The 17,771-nt window shown below is 42.6% G+C and overlaps 1 protein-coding gene across 1 annotated transcript in view; it reads right to left on the reverse strand.

Annotated features, from left to right (window-relative positions):
* Nucleotides 1–2,309: 2,309 nt before the first annotated feature.
* The window catches only part of CPSF3 (cleavage and polyadenylation specific factor 3), a 40,087-nt gene continuing 24,625 nt past the window's right edge, over nt 2,310–17,771 (reverse strand). Inside the window, exons 12-18 of the mRNA XM_047068926.1 lie at nt 15,620–15,728; nt 14,333–14,431; nt 12,857–12,951; nt 11,266–11,353; nt 6,548–6,617; nt 5,051–5,147; nt 2,310–2,617 (exon numbers count right to left, since the gene is read on the reverse strand). Coding sequence (XP_046924882.1) covers nt 2,516–2,617; nt 5,051–5,147; nt 6,548–6,617; nt 11,266–11,353; nt 12,857–12,951; nt 14,333–14,431; nt 15,620–15,728 — 660 coding nt within the window. The 3' untranslated portion in view covers nt 2,310–2,515. The remainder of the gene's footprint in view (nt 2,618–5,050; nt 5,148–6,547; nt 6,618–11,265; nt 11,354–12,856; nt 12,952–14,332; nt 14,432–15,619; nt 15,729–17,771) is intronic.

Genomic DNA, 17,771 nt, shown 5'->3' on the forward strand with positions numbered 1-17,771 from the left:
CCCCGCGCCCTGCCCGGCCCAGAGGGAGCCACCCCGCGGTTTCAGGTGTTTCCGCAAATGGCGGGAGTGGGAAGTAGGAACGGTGGGGGTAGGAAGTACTTCCAAGGCACTCAATCATCACACAACCAGCTCTTGTTAAATAAACGTACTCAACCGTTGATCGAAGGTTTTGACCTTAAAGAGAAACTTAACGGCATTTGCTAAAGACAGGAAGGCAGAGTATCCAAGGACGAAGATGGGGTTTTGCGGTAGGGGAGAGAAATCAGGAAAGGTGGGCACCCAGAGCCAAGGAGCAGGGTGAAGGGTGGAAGGCTGTAAAATCACTAAAAGGTAGAGTGTTTGCGAAACTGACAAAACCAGATTCTTGTTGCAGGTAGGCCAGGGAGGGAAGATACCAGGCGGGGGGGGGGGGGGGGGTGAGGAATTTGAGCAGATACCCCGGGGGAACAGACCAAGGGTGGGTATTTTTTTCACTAAACCAACGCAGCAGGATTCTTGCCAGAACTGGTCTGGAGGGGAAACGGCCGGAGCCCAAGCTGGGTTCCTATGGAGAAAACTCACAGGAGCTTGACTCCTTTTCTCAGTCCTTACCACCACAGCCGAGCCATGAAGTGTGACCCCCCCCCCCGCCCCGTTCGGTGATAAAAAACGAGCCAGAAGATGTTTTGAAACAACCGAGCTTAAGGTGAAAGCCAGAAGAGCAGAGGGAGCCGTGCGCCATTGAAAAGCAGACATACCGGAGTGCCTTGGTGGCGCTGGGTGAAGTGTCGGACTCAGGCTTGGCTCAGTTTGTGAGTTCAAGCCCCGCGTCGGGCTCTGCGCTGATGGCACAGAGCTTGCTTGGGATGTGTCTCCCTCTGTCTGCCCCTCCCCGGCTGTGCTCTCTCTCTCTCAAAATAAATAACCTTAAAAAAAAAAGCAGACATACCTTGGTGTGGCCGGGGCAGGGTGTCAGACGGGCGAATGGCTTGGAGAGGCAGGCAGGAGGATCAGAGCATGACCAAGTCTTCAGGCCAGGAGTTCCCTGGCTTCAGCTGGATCATCTGTGGAGGCTTTAGAAACGTGCGGATAAAGGACGCTCACTTCACTCCAGACCAACTAACTTAACCTCTGACGGCAGGATGCGGGCATCAGTGTGTTTTTACTGCTCCCAGGTGATTCCAATGTGCGGTCAATGTTGAGAACCCCGGGCTGAGTAAGGTGTTTGGACTTAATCTTAGTTACAGTGGAGGCCTGAAGGACTTTCAGCAGGGAAGGCTTGAGAGCAGGTGCGTATCGTAGGAGTCAACTATGGGGAGAAGGGAGGCTGTGGCAGGAATCAGAGGGGCCAGGATGACAGACTCACAGAGCCACGGGGGAGAGATGACAAAGGCAGGTTCAAGAGCAACTGAGAATCCTGAACTCAGATTGGTTACCTCAGGGAGAAGGACTAGGAGAAAACACACGCACGTTCCCTTTCTACTCTATATACTGTCTTACTGTTTTTAAATCTATCGTAACAAAGTCTTCTATGACACTTCTAAAAGGTGACCCTCCGAGCTTTGGTTTGGGCCAGAGACAAAGTGGGGTACCTTACAGAAGAAATGTATTTCAAGTAAAACTTCCGAGTTTTGCACTGGAGTTTGTCACTACCCTGCTCAATGGCTGTGAAGTCACCAACAGGTGAGGCCACAGGAGGACTAAACAGTGTCGGTGGAGCTTAGTGACTGGTTGGCACGCCTTTCGCTTGACAGTGAGAGTGGCTCTCGCATTAGACGGTAGGTAAAGGTGGGCGTGCGCTCGTTCCCTCCGTAGGGGCGGCCGTCACGCCCCTGTGTGGCAGCAGAGACCGGAGACCCCAGGTGACCTGCTCTCTCAGTACACAGCACCCGCCACTCCTGTGTCCAGTAATGTGCCAGTCTGAATTACACGTACTCCAGGAAACCGGTCTAATGATTACACAGAAAGCAATTCAACAACTCACACCTGAATACCCTTGAACTTGAGTCATAAAAATTGTATTCTGAATATCGGAATTGAATGTGCAGGTATTATACAAAGAAAATACCACTGAATCCCAAAAGTCGTCATTTTACAAATGTATAAATTTAGGAATCTGGCAAGAGTATCAGGAGGGAAGAAACACAAAAGGGGCGTGGTTAGGTGATAATCTCTATGAATTCAAACTCAGAATATGCACCTGAAAATACAAACCATTGTGTATTTTCTTTCCTTTTTAAAGAGGACAGTAAGGCATTCTCGTTCAGTTGCTATGGGCAGACCTGAGAGGTTTCAGGGGCAGCTGTGCACATGCCTGGAAGCAGAATCAGTAAGCTCTGAAATAACAGTTTATTTGGTAGTTCTGGAATCATGGACGGAGGAGTTGGTAACTTAGCAGCATTTAAGCTGTTGGAACGCAGGCCATTTGACATCACAAGTAAATAGGCTATTCCAGAGAAACTAACGTATTTTATTTTCAGAGAAGTAGAGTCAAGCATTAAAGACAAGCTTTAACGTGTCCACAGACCCGCAGCTCTCAGTGAACTGGCGTGAGGGCCTCGTAGAGTCTCTGCGCGGCCAGCTCCACCATCTCCCGGAGGGACTCGTCATCCTCGCTTCCTTCCTCACATTCGACCATCTGAAAGTGAAAGCGCAAACAGGCCTTTCGACGTTAAGTGTCTACAAGTGCTATATGGAAGAGAAACTACTCCTCTTTAAGAAGAGTCATTTCCGGTGGGGGGGAGGGAGGCCACACGGACTCTCAAGAACCTGAACTGCGACACCGCGCGCTGGGGGGCAGGTGCCTGGATGCAGTTTCCCGACAGCACAATGACTGGGTCTAATTAGAGATGTATTTTGGAGAAAAAAAGAATAAACGGACAATCTATGGTGAACTATATTTACTTCAAAGCCCATATTCTGACCCAGTAAATGATACTACAAGGAAGTTAGTCTTTGTAATACAAATTACTGAGCTCTGGATGTGCTCGTCTGCTCAGCATTTGGAAGCTTTTTTTTTTTTTTCCATCATTTGGTATTCAATTTGATTTACGCTTACAATCTTCTAGTTATTTCTCAGCTACAAAACACTACAAGCTGTCTTATTTATTTTTTTAATGTTTATTTTTTGCGGTGCCTGGGTGGCTCAGTTGGCTGAGTGTCTGACTTCAGCTCAGGTCATGAACTCGTGGTTTGTGAGTCTGAGCCCCGCGTTGCCCCGCGTTGCCCCGCGTTGGGCTCTGTGCTGACAGTCTCCCTCTCTGCCCCGCCCCTGCTCGCACTCTCTCTCTTAAAAGAGACCTGGAGTTCTCAGTGAACTCTCTCTTAGAGAGAGAGAGAGAGAGAGAGAGCGCAAGCGGGAGAGGGGTACAGAGAGAGGGAACAGAGGATCCAAAGCGGGCTCTACAGTGACAGCAGTGAGCCCGATGTGGGGCTCAAACTCATGACCTGCGAGATCATGACCTGAACGGAAGTCAGATGCTCAACTGGACTGAGCCACCCAGGTTTTATATGCTGTTTTAAAATTTTTTTATCATACCATAAATATTGTTCATATCAAAACTTAGTAAAGAAAAAAAAATAACACCCTTATTCTATGATGTAATGATAACTACTGTTAACATTTTAGGGTATAACATTCCAGACTTTTAGCTATACATATATATTTCTTTAAAACCAAAATGGGGTAATTTATCATCCTTGCTATCTTGTAACTGTTCTTTCCACTCAATAAGCCAGGTGGACACCTGTGCACATTAGTCACCCATATGGCCATCTTCCCGATGGCCTGTATATATATACTTCCCGATATATACAGTACTCCATGTATAAGCACACACCATACACATACTCTATTTATTCGGTTATTTTGTTTACTGTCTCCCACTCTTGGATATTTTGGTCTCTTGCAGTTTTGTTTATATTATAATCACTGCTAAAATGGAAATCCTTGTATATATATCTTTGCTCTATTTTATCATTAACTTGTCTAATTATTTTCTTCGTTTAAGTCAAGTGTAATTGTAGATAAAGGCATTTATTTTTTGAGCCTTTCATGCATATCACCAAACCGCTCTGCAGAAAGAACGTGCTGTATCATTTAAAATTGCCTCCCCGCCCCAAACTGCACCTGAGAATAAACTTCCTGTTTTCACCATCACTGGGTCACAGCACTCTTGTTAATAATCTGTGCCCACATGATCGGCAAACAGTGATATTTCATACTTTCAGTCTGTATTTCCTCTAATTATTAGTGGATTGGATCTGAACATTTGTTTCCTGTGTTTGCTGGCTATCCATATTTCATCTCTAGAAATTCACTTGTTTATGTTCTTATCTTATTTTTCTACTGGGGTAAGATAAACTTAGTGTCTCCTCAAAGCATTTGTATAGTTACAGAACATAAAAGAAATTTAAAACATATTAGTTGCTTAGAACTGTTTTAATCTTCACAACCAGGCCCGCAAGGAAGATATGCTTATTCATTTATGCTTGTAGAATACTTATGTGGGATCTGTGGTGTGAGACCAGAGCAGGCTCGAATCCTACTGTCTGGAACAGCCACTTGGATCTTGCTGGTGCAAACCAGAGAGCGGCTTCTCCGAAAAAATCTAAAATCAACCGGATGCCAAACTAGAGAAAATGCCGGGGTGGATTCAGGCCTCTCGTGGAACAGGAAGACAATGGGGGAATATAAACATACCGACGTGTGCTGTGCAGTGCCACGCAAGAACACTTAGAGAGGATGGGAAAGAAGCAATGAAGTGGGGTGCCCGCCTGGCTCAGCCGGAAGAGCACCCCACTTCTGATCGCGCTTGAAGTTGTGGGTTCGAGCCCTGCACTGTGTGTTGAGATTGCTTAAAAAATAATTAAAAAGTAAATAAAAGAAAAAGCAAGAACGTATGACTTTACGTATAGTAACATAAACCCAGCCTGTGAAAAGCGTATGTAGGAAAAATCTGGAAGGACACGTCAGAATGGAAAAGTGTGCTGTCTGGTGTGAGACCAGATCATTTTTGTTCTCGCTTTCTTTCCCAAATGTCTTGACGTGTAGGAAGGAGCAGTTACATACCCGTGTCTCCAGGTTTATATTAGCAGTTTTTCCATCCACTGTGACACTGAGAATGGAACCGTCTTTTACACTTACACAGTCTTCTCCAAATATGTCCCTTAAGACAAACAAAGATGCAACATTAGTACAGAGTACATTTACAAATAAGTCAAGTACACTTTTGTATACTGAGGGAAAAATAATATTGAAAATAGCCCCTAATTCCAAAGTAGACGACTTCTATCTATTCCTGAGATGTACTTGATGTAACTTCACATATTTTGTTAATTTTATAAAATGAGTAAAATCCATAGCTATCATTAAGAATGCTTGCTTCAGGGGCGCCTGGGTGGCGCAGTCGGTTAAGCGTCCGACTTCAGCCAGGTCACGATCTCGCGGTCCGGGAGTTCGAGCCCCGCATCAGGCTCTGGGCTGATGGCTCAGAGCCTGGAGCCTGTTTCCGATTCTGTGTCTCCCTCTCTCTCTGCCCCTCCCCCGTTCATGCTCTGTCTCTCTCTGTCCCAAAAATAAATAAACGTTGAAAAAAAAAAAATTAAAAAAAAAAAAAAAAAAAAGAATGCTTGCTTCAGGGGTGCGTGACTGGCTCAGTCGGTAGAGCATGTGACTCTTGATCTCAGGGCCATGAGTTCAAGCCCCATGTTGGGCCAAGAGCTTACTTAAATCTTAGTAAGAAGCCCCTTCTACACAGAAGGAAAACAAGACACATGGAAGGGATCGGAAGCCCCAAGGCTGGAAAGCAGCAGAGCCGGTATTCAAATCCAGGCATCTAGTTGAAATGGCTCACAAGTCCACAGGCTGTCTGCCCCTGTGAATCAGTTCCAGAAGCCTCGGAGTCAAACTATTCACTGAGCATCTTTTGTGCGTCATCTTCCTAGTGACAGAAGTCACGAAGACACTGCCTCTGTCATTGAGAAGCTACAGTTTTTTATTTGTTTGTTTTATTTTAGAGAATAAGAGAGCACGCACGAGTGGGGAAGAAGGGAGTGGGAGGGGGAGAAAGGGAGAGGGAGAGAGACAGAGACAGAGAGAGGGAGACAGAGAATCTTAAGCAGGCTCCATGCACACCTCGGAGCTCAATCCCACGACCCTGGGATCATGACCTGAGCTGAAATCAAGAGTCAGACACTTAACAGCCACCCAGGCGCCCCTCAAGGAGCTACGGTTTAATCATTAATTTGCACATCTGTCCCCATCAGTTACAGGGGCTCCTGCAACAGCAGTCCAGACACAGGCAAGAAACGGCAGTCAGCGAATCTTCGTCAGCTATAACAGAAATGGCGGACCACAGAGGTCAAAGGTATCTGGAACTAGCTAGAGTGTTTAGCTGGAAGGATGCAGTTCAAGCCACGTAACAGACACAAACTCAGACATCCAGAGCGGTCAAGTAACCTGTCTGAGCCTCACAACCATTAGTGAGTCAGAACTAAATGCCAGCTGCCTCCTCCCCGCCCTCTGCCTTGCTCACCCTTGTGGGGCAATAATTGGGGCAACACTTACTGGAGCATGATCTCCAACCTTTTGCTATAAACGTGCATTTCTAATTTTTTAGAAACCTTCTGTACTGCACCTGGGGGGGGAAAAAAGCAAGAGTTCAATTTCCAAATTCTTATTTAAAAGAATTCCCGAGTCGGTAATCTGAACACAGTTATTGATAAGGTAATTAACTACGGAATCCTTCAAGTGACCAACACTCCATCTACCTGCTGCGGCAAACTGCTTTTTTGTTCTTCTTAAACAAAGAACCACAAAATGACATTTAAGATGATTTCGAATTTTATTTGTAATGTTTCTCAAACTTTTCCGCATTTCCTTTGTGAGTGAAGTGAAATCGTGACTCCAGGAGTTCTAGGGGCACATCCATGCTCAGAGATCTCTGAAGTTTTTGCTTTACCTAAGACATTATACAAATTTAGTACTGTACTATATATAATGCACCTGTAATGATTTTACTAAAATTAATATTTAAAATCATTTGCCAATTAGGGGGTACCTGGCTGGCTCAGTTGGTGGAACGTGTGACTCTTGATCTCAGGGTTATAAGTTCGAGCCACACACTGTGTGTAGAGATCACTTTGAAGAAAAAAATCTTTAAGAAATGGAATGAAATAAAACGACTTGTCAGATTACTTAGCTTCCCCTTCCCAAAACAATCTGATGGTTCAGGAAGATGATCTGGAGTTTCAAGTGTGACCAGGGACATAACCATCTCCCAGGCTATCACCAGCAATAAAACAGTACAGAACTATCTGGCCGTTCCTTACAAAGTTATTTTGCCATAAAAAGGAGTGAAGACTGATTCATGCTACAGCGATGAACCTTGAAAGCATTATGCTAAGTGAAAGAAGCCGGTCACAAAAACCCATGTGTTATAATTCTATTTATATGAAGTGTCCAGAAGAGGCAAATCCATAGAGACAGAAAGTAGATTAGTGGTTGTTTGGGGGATTATAGCTAGAGATACGGTGTCTCTTTGTGGAGTGATGTCAATGTTTTAAAGTTGACTGTGGTGAATCTACTCTCTGGAAGAGTCAAATTGTCATTTCTTCTAAATTACTCTATAAGTCAGACGATAATAACTCTGATTAATTTTAACTCATGAGTCTTTTTCCTTTTTAAAAAATGTAGATATCGGGTTGTCTGGGTGGCTCAGTCGGTTAAGCGTCCAACTCTTGGTTTCAGCTCAGGTCATGATCTCACAGTTCGTGGGATTGAGCCCCGTGTCGGGCTCCGTGCTGATGGTGTGGACCCTGCTTGGGATTCTCTCTCTCTACCCTTTTCCTGCTTGTGCTCTCTCTCTCTCTCTCAAAATAAATATTTAAAAAAATGTAGATCTCATTGACATAGAACATTATAGGAGTTTCAGATATACAACATAATGATTTGATATTGGTATACATCGCAAAATGATCACGGTAAGTGTAGTTAACCATCCATCACAACACACAGTCACAAAAGTTTTTTTTTCCTTGTGATGAAACGGTTTCATGAGTTTTAACTAAATATACAACAAACCAGATGCCAGCCTAGAAAGCTATATAATAAAACTTTATACTTCAATTATGATCAATGCTATTAAGTATCATATAAGCACTTAACTGACATGTAAAATCTCATAAAAGACAGTATTAAAAATATTTAAGCCATGAAACTATTAAAAGAAACTTTCGAAAATGTGAGTGCACATGTATGTATATTTGCATATTTATTACTAATATTTAATAAGCTCCTCAGACACCTAAGATTACACTGTGTATAATGTGAAATCATAGTTCTACACGTATAACTGCCCTTAGTAGTGTGTGTGTCAAAACAGGACACAGGTGCAGAAGAATGTAATGGAATGTAAGAACATAAAATAATATATTTTGAAAAATAAGCTTTGCTGTGCGTCCTCATCCTCAGTGAGAAGGGATACAGAAATTGAAGTCGGGGCTAAACACACACACACAGACACAAATACAAGTTTCCAGAATCTGAACCCAAGTGTCAACAGGCTAAGAAATTAAAGGGGAGCGAAATGCTAGCAACACAGAATCAGACTGTTCACAGAAGTTGCCTCTCAAATAGACTTGGCAAACTTCTGGAAATGGCCAGATCGTGTTTTAGGCTTTGTGAACCACACGGTCTCTGCTGTAACTACTCAACTCTGCCGTGGCTGCTTAAAAGAGCAGCACTAGACGGTATGTAAACAAACGGGCATTGCTGTTTCAATAAAACTTTATAAAAACAGGTGGAGGGCTGGACGTGGCTTGTGGGCCTTAGTTGTTGACTGTGCTCTAACACGTTAAAATACCATGTTTGGATACGACAAAGTCAACTCTTGCCACAAGAAACGTACAGAATGAACGTCCTTAACTGCCCCATGTGCAGCAAAGGAAAAGAGGGAGTGTGTCAGTCCTTGTAATATTTTCCAGATTCTGAAGAAGCAAGTACTACCTAGTAAACCCTGTCACTTAGCCCTGAGGGTGACAGCAGGGCTCCATGCTAAGGTATCATTCACTCCCTGAGTCACTCCTTGGGTCACTGTCTTCTCTCTTTAAAATTCATCTGTTTTCTCTCACCCTCTGTATCTAACCCAGCAGGAGATACTGCTGGCTTGACCTTCGACGTATCTCCAGAATCCAACCACTTTCTGCCACCAGCACCACTCCCACCCTCCCCGGAGTGCCACCTCCTACCTGCAGGGCCACAAGAGCTCCAACCTGAAACATCTGCTTTCTTACTTGCCCTCCCCAATCTCCTCTCAACAAGCACCACAGCAATCCTTTAAAAACCTTACAGTATTACTCAGTATTACAGTATTACACTTTACTCAGACTACAAGTCCAAAGTCCTTCAAATGGCCCACAGAACCCTACACGTCTGCCCCCACTCCAAACCCTGTGAGGCTGCCCCAGCGCTAACATATCCGCTCCTAAAGCATAACAATCTGCTTTGTTTGCTGTACCTGAAGCACCTAGAACAATACCTGCCAAACAGAAGGTTGAGCTCAATCAGTATGTGTCAAATGAATATGCAAGCACCTCACTACTCCAGAAGAAAATAGTATCCTTTTCATGTAACACAAAGTAGGCAAGAACGAGGGAAAATAGGCCAGCCAGCTAATTTAGCACAAGAAACTCATGGAAAAAAACCTATTCCTACTTGTCTGCAATGAATCTCTGCTGAAATGCCCAGAGGCTAACTTTAGGGAGAAATGTTTATATAATTATTGTTACTGAAAATGGATCACTAATAATAGTTACTTCTGACTCAACGACCATCAATCAGAGTGAAGGTGCATTTTCATGCTGGATCAGAGCACTAAGAAAAATACCCGGTGTAAGGTCAGACCGGTCTAGGATGGCTCACGTGTTCCTTCCCTACAACACAGACAGGAAACACGAAGCCCGGCCGTGTTCTCAGCAAAGTGGGCATCAACACCGAAAGGTGCGCCCACGAAAAACCCCGCGTGTAATCCTTGGGTTCTTGTCCCCTGTGCTTCGCTTCGTCCCTTGTTCCGCTGCTCCTAACTGCTGTGCCACTAATTAGTGGTGGCCTCTGTAAAAGGTCCCCCCTCCTACACACCCCCCACCCTGCACTTCGTCCTTTACATTTGTACCACCTAAGATAGGCAAAATGTAAAACCGTCAAATAAGAGAAAACTGACCACTGCCTTGAAAACTGTTCTGGCCTGGGCGTGTTTTGTGCTCCAGGGCAGAGACTGGGACGCTGAATGAGCATCCTATGAGAATCCGAGCTAGATGTTCTCCTGTGGCCTGTGTAAACACACAGCTCCCTCCCCCACATTAGGTGCACACAGGGGGATCCATTACCCACTGATTCAATTAAAACACATGATCAGTGGTGCCCAAATTGAAATTTTTAGTGTTACGCAAATTCAAATGCTTACCTCAGATGAGTAATTTACACTGGTCTAGGTATTTATTCAGTCCAGAATTTAGTTGTTATAAGAAGATGCATTATGAACTATTCAGCTAAACATTTTTTCCTTCTGAAATCAAATACTGCTAACCCATTTTTTATTTTTTTTAAATTTTTTTATTTTAAGAAAGAGAACTATTCTATCAGAGAACAAGATCTGAGGCTAGGAGAGGGGTACAGGCTGGCCTTTATTTCAGGCTGGCCCCTGAAATTCTTCAGGGTGACTTCCTCCCATAGTAGCAAAAAGGGCTACTTTATATGCCAATGATGCATACCTTAAGACATGTTTAATATTGATTTATGTATAAAATAGAATAAAACTATGAAGACATAACACAAAGGTATCTTTACTAACACAAAGATATCTTTCTTTGACTGAAAGTTGCTATGTACCAAGAAAACAAAAAGTGGTTGCAAAATTGTCCTATAGAGAGATTCCATTCAGTTCAACAAGTTTTACTAAATATGTATAAGGCAGCATTATTTTTTACTAGACATGCTGGCTCAATTCAGCAATACTTTGGAATTTCTGTTAAACTGTTTTTAAGAGGACTATTACTAAGGAATTTTATCTTTGTGTTCATGGCAACCAGAATTTTGGCAATAGCACAAGTAAAGACCCAAAACAGAAAGTAAAATATTAGTAATCTGCATTGTTATACATATATCTTAAAGGTGACAGGAAGGGGAAAATCAGATTTCAAGTTCTAGGACTCTGTCTTCTGCTTTTTAGTTCACAGACCACGGGAGAAGCCAAAGAATTAACTGATAAAAATGAAATAATGTTATACCTTTCCTGATTTTCGGGTTTGACTGAACTTCCAGGATCACGGTTGTTACTGTATCCGCATACATATCGTTGGAAGGGTTTGCTAACCACTGGGAAGCAAAAGGCAGAATTAGGAAGGTAGGAATACAGCTAACCACAAAAGACTGTATATATGGGACTTCTGTTTCTAGCATTTTCACTGACATTAACTAATTGTTTCCTAAAACTAATAATGCGGGACTTCTCTAATGTCCTACTAATAACAATAGGAACATGTCCTGAGCACTTCCTCTGCGGCAGGGGCCTGATATGCATTCCCTCATTTAATCCTCCTACCCAGCAACCTTCGTCTCACAGAGGTCACTGGTGTGAGGTGACCGGTGGGGACTGCTGGCAGCAGGCCGAGCCCTAAGCACCGTGTTTCAGAAGCACACCCAGTGCCGGCACAGGGTAGTATCTCTAAACATGTACTTTTGTTTCTCACAGGAAGCCAAAGCCTAGGACCCTGACACTTGTGCACATGCTGGGTGGGTGTTCCAAGATAGTTTTCCAGGCCTGCCAGGTCAGGGAGAGAGCAGGTGAATTACTTCAGGAACACGTGCCTTCCCTACCTGTTACCTTTTCGAAAAGCGCTTTTACAAGCGTTGTGAGGCACTTGAAAACCCTTCTCTGAGACGCTCTTGGACATGTTAATTCCAGGGAATACAAGTACAGCATTTAGTAGAAAGAGCTAAATGAACGTCTCTAATAATTTTTCCCTTTCCTAGGGCAGTAATGTTTATGTATTATTGTGTCTGACATCGTGTTATAGACAACTACTCCTTCTGACACTTTCTTCAGTTACTTTCATCTTTATGAATCAAATTTCAACTTAAATCCCAGAACTGCAGTGGAACCCGAGTTGGCAGATCTTTTTTAGTTTCAAAAAATAATGTGTATGAACAAAATAGCGCACCATCTAGCTGGGAAATTTACATGCAATTCTCCCTGAGGCAGAGAATGAAACCAGGCACCTCCCTGGATGATTCAGTTCGAGGATTCACTCTAAAAGTCCTTCTTTGAACCGGACAGATGCCAAGCTATCAAAATCAACCATCGAATTAATTTGGTGTCTGGATTCCAAATTCCACCTGTAGGAATTGAAAATTCTAATAGTAGAAACCACATTCAGTGGTTTCTAGCGTTTGTGTATTTGGGTCATTTCAATATTGCTTATTTGAATTTTCAAAATTCCACTGTCTTAAAAGTGTTAACATGACAAGTCTATTTGTTTCAATGTAACAATTTGATTTTTCTCTTGAGAATGTCGGATGTTCTGATGTAACTGAAGACATCCAGGGCCATCACAAAATTAGTTGAAACTTCTCATCTGAGAGACCTATACTCACTACACATGCTAAATATTAAGCCTTAATTTAATACTAGTTTTTATGTTACTAGAACTACATAGAAAATGCCCAGCGAGGTCATATTTAAAGCTGGTCTTGGAAAAAAAACATGCATGGATCTATTTTCCAGTAATTTTTTTCTTAAGAACAAATTTTCTCTACAATTATATGTGAAGTCTTAAAACTTTTTTCCCCTCTTTATTTAGGTAAATGATCTTATCTTACTTCTAATACCACCATTCCTGGTTCCTGTATTACAGTAATATTTTTGAATACTTTCAGAGCAGGTTTTTCTTGAATTTCTAATTCTTCCACATCACCTGAAAAAAGGAAGTAATATTAAGATGTATATAATTTTCTGATAATCTTCCAGAGGCATCATTATTCCTTTGTTTATAGAGATAGCTGAAATAAATCTGATTCACAATGAAAAAATTAATTACTCATTTGAATAGTGAGATTTCAAATAACTAAGTTTTATGTTGAATGCTTACAGCAACTGAAAGATCTCAACATGTATTATAAAAATTCATATAATGAGGCAGGATTTACCTGGGACATGAAACATCTTATCAGTTGCAAACTTTGGTGATTGTTAAATATCTGTGTTCACATAAGAGATTTAGTCACTGGCGTCTTAATATTCCACTAGTATCTTAAAATCTGACATGAGACCACTCAACTACTGCCAATAGTCACTTCTTCCTTCTGTCTTCATAAGCTTAATCATTCTTTAGGGAAATTCTGTTGTCTAAGAGGAGGCTTTTCTGGTCCTCCCAGTCACCTCTTAATTAAGAATTAACTCAGACATATTTTATTAACTTTCTATGTTATGACCTGTAATTCTCATGTGAAGATGAAGCAAAAAAAGATTTTCTTTCTACGGATTTATTTTATAGTAATATTTTGCTATTTGAATAACGAAGAGCACATTAATAGAAAGTAATCTAAATTGTTCCCGCTTTGGGGTGCCTGGGTGGCTCAGTCTGTTGAGTGTCAGACTTCGGCTCAGGTCATCTCACAGCTTGTGGGTTTGAGCCTCACATTGGGCTCTGTGCTGACAGCTCAGAGCCTGGATCCTGCTTCAGATTCTGTGTCTCCTTCTCTCTCTGCCCCTTTGCTACTTGTGCTGTCTCTCAAATATAATAAATAAACATTAAAAAAAATTATAGAAAAAAAATTAAAGTGTTCCCGCTTATTAGAGGGCATCCACGCCTTTTAACTTAGTCATTGCCTTTCATTATGTTAATACATAAAAATCTAACTCAAATGATCTAATACGAAAACAGAATAGGTTTACTGTTTTACTGGCATTTGGCCAGTGTTCGTGTGTTCTTCTAAAACCTGCCGTATAGACTGGTACTGATGGAACCAGAAAACCTATTTTCACTGAACAAAGAAAAGAGATAGATGAAATTTAGAAGAGTAAACTAAAGTGGATTTTAAACGTGAGCAGCAAAGGTTACTGATATTTTTAGAATTTTCAGTGGATCAAAGCTAAGAAGTATAATACAATTAAAAAAAACTTAGGAGTATATTTTCAAAAATTTACCCAAAGGTGATAACATGTCCAAGTGAAGTGCAAATAACATCTGTGCAATTCTGAGACAACAACCCAAATGGAACAGTCTCCTTTCCTGGGTATATACTTCTCTTACTCAAAAGCAGAAAACAATTAGGTGAATTTCAATAAATACCCACCTGTCAACTTCTGTAGCTGGTAATAGAGCAAATTAAAAGGACCAGTATACGGAATGGCTTGGGTCTGTTTCACAGTGCTCATGGCCAAGTCAGTATAATCTGAAGAGGAAATTAGAACAGACACACTTTAAGTAACAATACTGGTCGCAGAAAATAGAGCCTGTGAACACATACACGAGTAGAGAGAAATTAAAGCAAAGTAAAGGAGAACTTGTTTTTGAGAAAGCTTAGAAGATGCTCCTTAATTGGCTCCTGCCCTACATTCCCCCCTGAACTCCCCCCAGTTAGCTTCTGCTTCAGCCGTAAGAAAGCAGCCTCACTGCCCTCAAAAAATCGGGTCCCTGGAGATCTCCGAGCCAGGGCACCAGCTGTCCTCTGCTTTCTTCTGGGCCAGGCAACCCTGGCAATCCTTCAGCACCTGCCACAAGGGCTACCTGGTTCGCACAACTTGTTCCGACTTGTCTGGGTCCGTTCTCTCCTCATGCACTTACCATGCACCTCTCTGTCACTCATCAGTGCTGGGACTAGCTCTTGACAAGGCTGCGCCTCTCCCTAGACAGCCTTCCAGGGGCTGGCACCATGCTCTGTAGCATACCTTTAGTCCTCCAACGCCTGGCACAGTGCCTGGCACAGAGTAAGATCCACTAACCGCTGGACAGAGAACAAGTTACACTCCACTGTGTGATGGGCTAGAAGCTGACAGCTGGCCCAGCTCAGATGAATCCCTAAACACTGCTATTTCTTCCTCCTTCATAAGGTGCTCATACTCTGTTATGGCTATCTGCATAAAACTGAGCACCGTTATTGAAGATGATAATACCGTATTTACTGTGAAAGCAGTGATGGCTCAGCATTTACACAGGCACACGACATAAAGGCCCAGCAAGGAATGTACAACTATAGGTCACAAAGACCAAAATGCGTGCGTGTGTCGGGGGTGGGGTGGGGGGGGCATTCAAATTTACGTTAGAAAACAAAAGTACCAGGACTCCACTGTAAAAGGTGGAAAACAGGCTTGTAAAAGGTCAGCAGGAGCAGTCAACCTGTCTTAGAGGTCAACTTATGTTCCCAATTAAGAAAAAAGTTATTTTGCAAAGAATTCAAACATTTAAGTAGTTCAAGGAAGATTTTTTTTTTCCCCCGTAAAACTATGTGGATCATTAATTCATCAATTTCTATTTTATTATTTGGCTGGTACTTAAGATTTGGCCATTAGTATGAAAAGTTTTCACAGATTTTCTTTCAATATTAAAATAACTGATATTTGATGTTTAATAGTATACTTACTGGAGAGGTCACAAGGAGAAAGTATGTGATAATTAAAGTTTCTTTTAACAAGTATTCCTGAGACCCGCTGGCCTTGTTCTGGTTTTTTGTCTGCTAAAAAGCCCATGACCTATTATTAAAAAAAAAAAAAAAACACAAAAAACTTGAAGAAAACAGAATCTTGGAAAATGCAATTATTTAGATATTCAATCACAATGATGACCATCTGACATGTGAACCATGAAAATGACATGAATTTTAACATGAAAAATAAAAAATGTTATATAGGTCGATGATGAGGACAGGAACAGAGCCACCAAGAGACCAAAGGCAAGAGTCACGGGGGAGATCTGGCAAGAAGAGCTAGGTTCAGTTCAGTTCCAATCAGTTCAGCAACCAAGTAAACGTATAGGTGCTGGGGCCTCCGAAAGCTGTCAACAGTTGTAATATGGTGGGAAGGCTGCAGGTGCAGGCCAGAAATGTACGTGCTCCTGCACGCTGGTTTAGGCCTCGTACACGGTGAGCTCCCTCATGCAAAGGTGCAAGTCTATACTAGGCTCAACACTAGCAGAGGAGGAGCATCTTTGGATAGAGAGGTCAATAAAGATAGGTGATATCTCATCAATAAAGATAAGATTTTGCCAATATCTGTCCATAAAGACAGGTGTTGAAGAACTCCTACGACCAAGGGGCAAGAATTTTTTTTTTTTTTTAATTTTTTTTTTTCTCAACGTTTTTATTTATTTTTGGAACAGAGAGAGACAGAGCATGAACGGGGGAGGGGCAGAGAGAGAGAGGGCGACACAGAATCGGAAACAGGCTCCAGGCTCCGAGCCGTCAGCCCAGAGCCCGACGCGGGGCTCGAACTCCCGGACCGCGAGATCGTGACCTGGCTGAAGTCGGACGCTTAACCGACTGCGCCACCCAGGCGCCCCCAAGGGGCAAGAGTTTTTAAAAGAAAGTAATGACTGCTCAAAAACTAACAAAAGCAAATACCTTACAAGCATGAAACCCAACTTTCTTAAATGTAACTGGTCTTCGCTACTAACAAGTGAACCCAAAGAGGAAAAAGCCAGTGTATTTCGTACTTGTTTCCTCTCGTCAAGTAAGGACAAAGAGCAGCCAGGCGGTGCTAACAGTGTTTGCTCTTCTAAGTCTATGAGGGGACAAAGCTCTACGTCAGGTGATTTGTCAGGGTGACTTTTCCCTTAAGTGCTGGTGAGGTAATGAAAGGAGCATTGCCCCCAGGAGACCGATCTTAAATACCGGGACGGCCCAGATGCCGAGAAGCCGGCTGAGCTTGTCGCCTGCACACGAGCACCTCAGAGAGCAAGACCGAGAGAGCGAGGATTCCTCCGACTTCGCCCGCTGCGGCCGGCTGTGCCGAGCGCGTGGTTTCCAATGTGCTGATTTATTAACATACATACAACTGGCTGGCCTGACACGTGTACGAGGTGAATGGCCTTTCTGATAGTTCTTTGTGGATCTGCTTCCCTTCACCTACTTCTTAGTTTCTGTTTTGCACGGTTGAGGATGGCTGCCGTAAAAGACTTCACCGTAAGTAAAGTGACTGCACTTCAGAGGAAAAAAACTAGAGCTAATGATTTTAAGTAACCACACCTATGGCTGAAATCACAGAACCACATTCTTTTTTTTTTTTTTTAATTTTTTTTTTTTTTCAACGTTTATTTATTTTTGGGACAGAGAGAGACAGAGCATGAACGGGGGAGGGGCAGAGAGAGAGGGAGACACAGAATCGGAAACAGGCTCCAGGCTCTGAGCCATCAGCCCAGAGCCCGACGCGGGGCTCGAACTCACAGACCGCGAGATCGTGACCTGGCTGAAGTCGGACGCCCAACCGACTGCGCCACCCAGGCGCCCCACAGAACCACATTCTAATACAAAGCTATATTTGGTATATCAATACCTGTACAAAGAAACAGGTATTGACAACAGTTTCTCTATGCATATACACAAGTTATATATAAGTGACATACATATCTATCCTGTGTTCCCAGTTCTGTAGTTAAAACTTTTTAAAATGCTGTGTACTGTATTTCTTGAAGATTTATAATGCACAATGGCATAATAAAACTCTGAAAAGTCCAGCGGTAAAGAAAACAGCTTATTTTCGTTCAACTCCGCTTCTCCTAAATAGTCTGACTATAAAACC

Source organism: Lynx rufus, unplaced genomic scaffold, assembly GCF_022079265.1.
Source record: "Lynx rufus isolate CCGP_SWC_20201006 ecotype Redwood Valley unplaced genomic scaffold, mLynRuf1.p SCAF_8, whole genome shotgun sequence".
In the NCBI taxonomy this organism is placed as follows: Eukaryota; Metazoa; Chordata; class Mammalia; order Carnivora; family Felidae; genus Lynx; species Lynx rufus.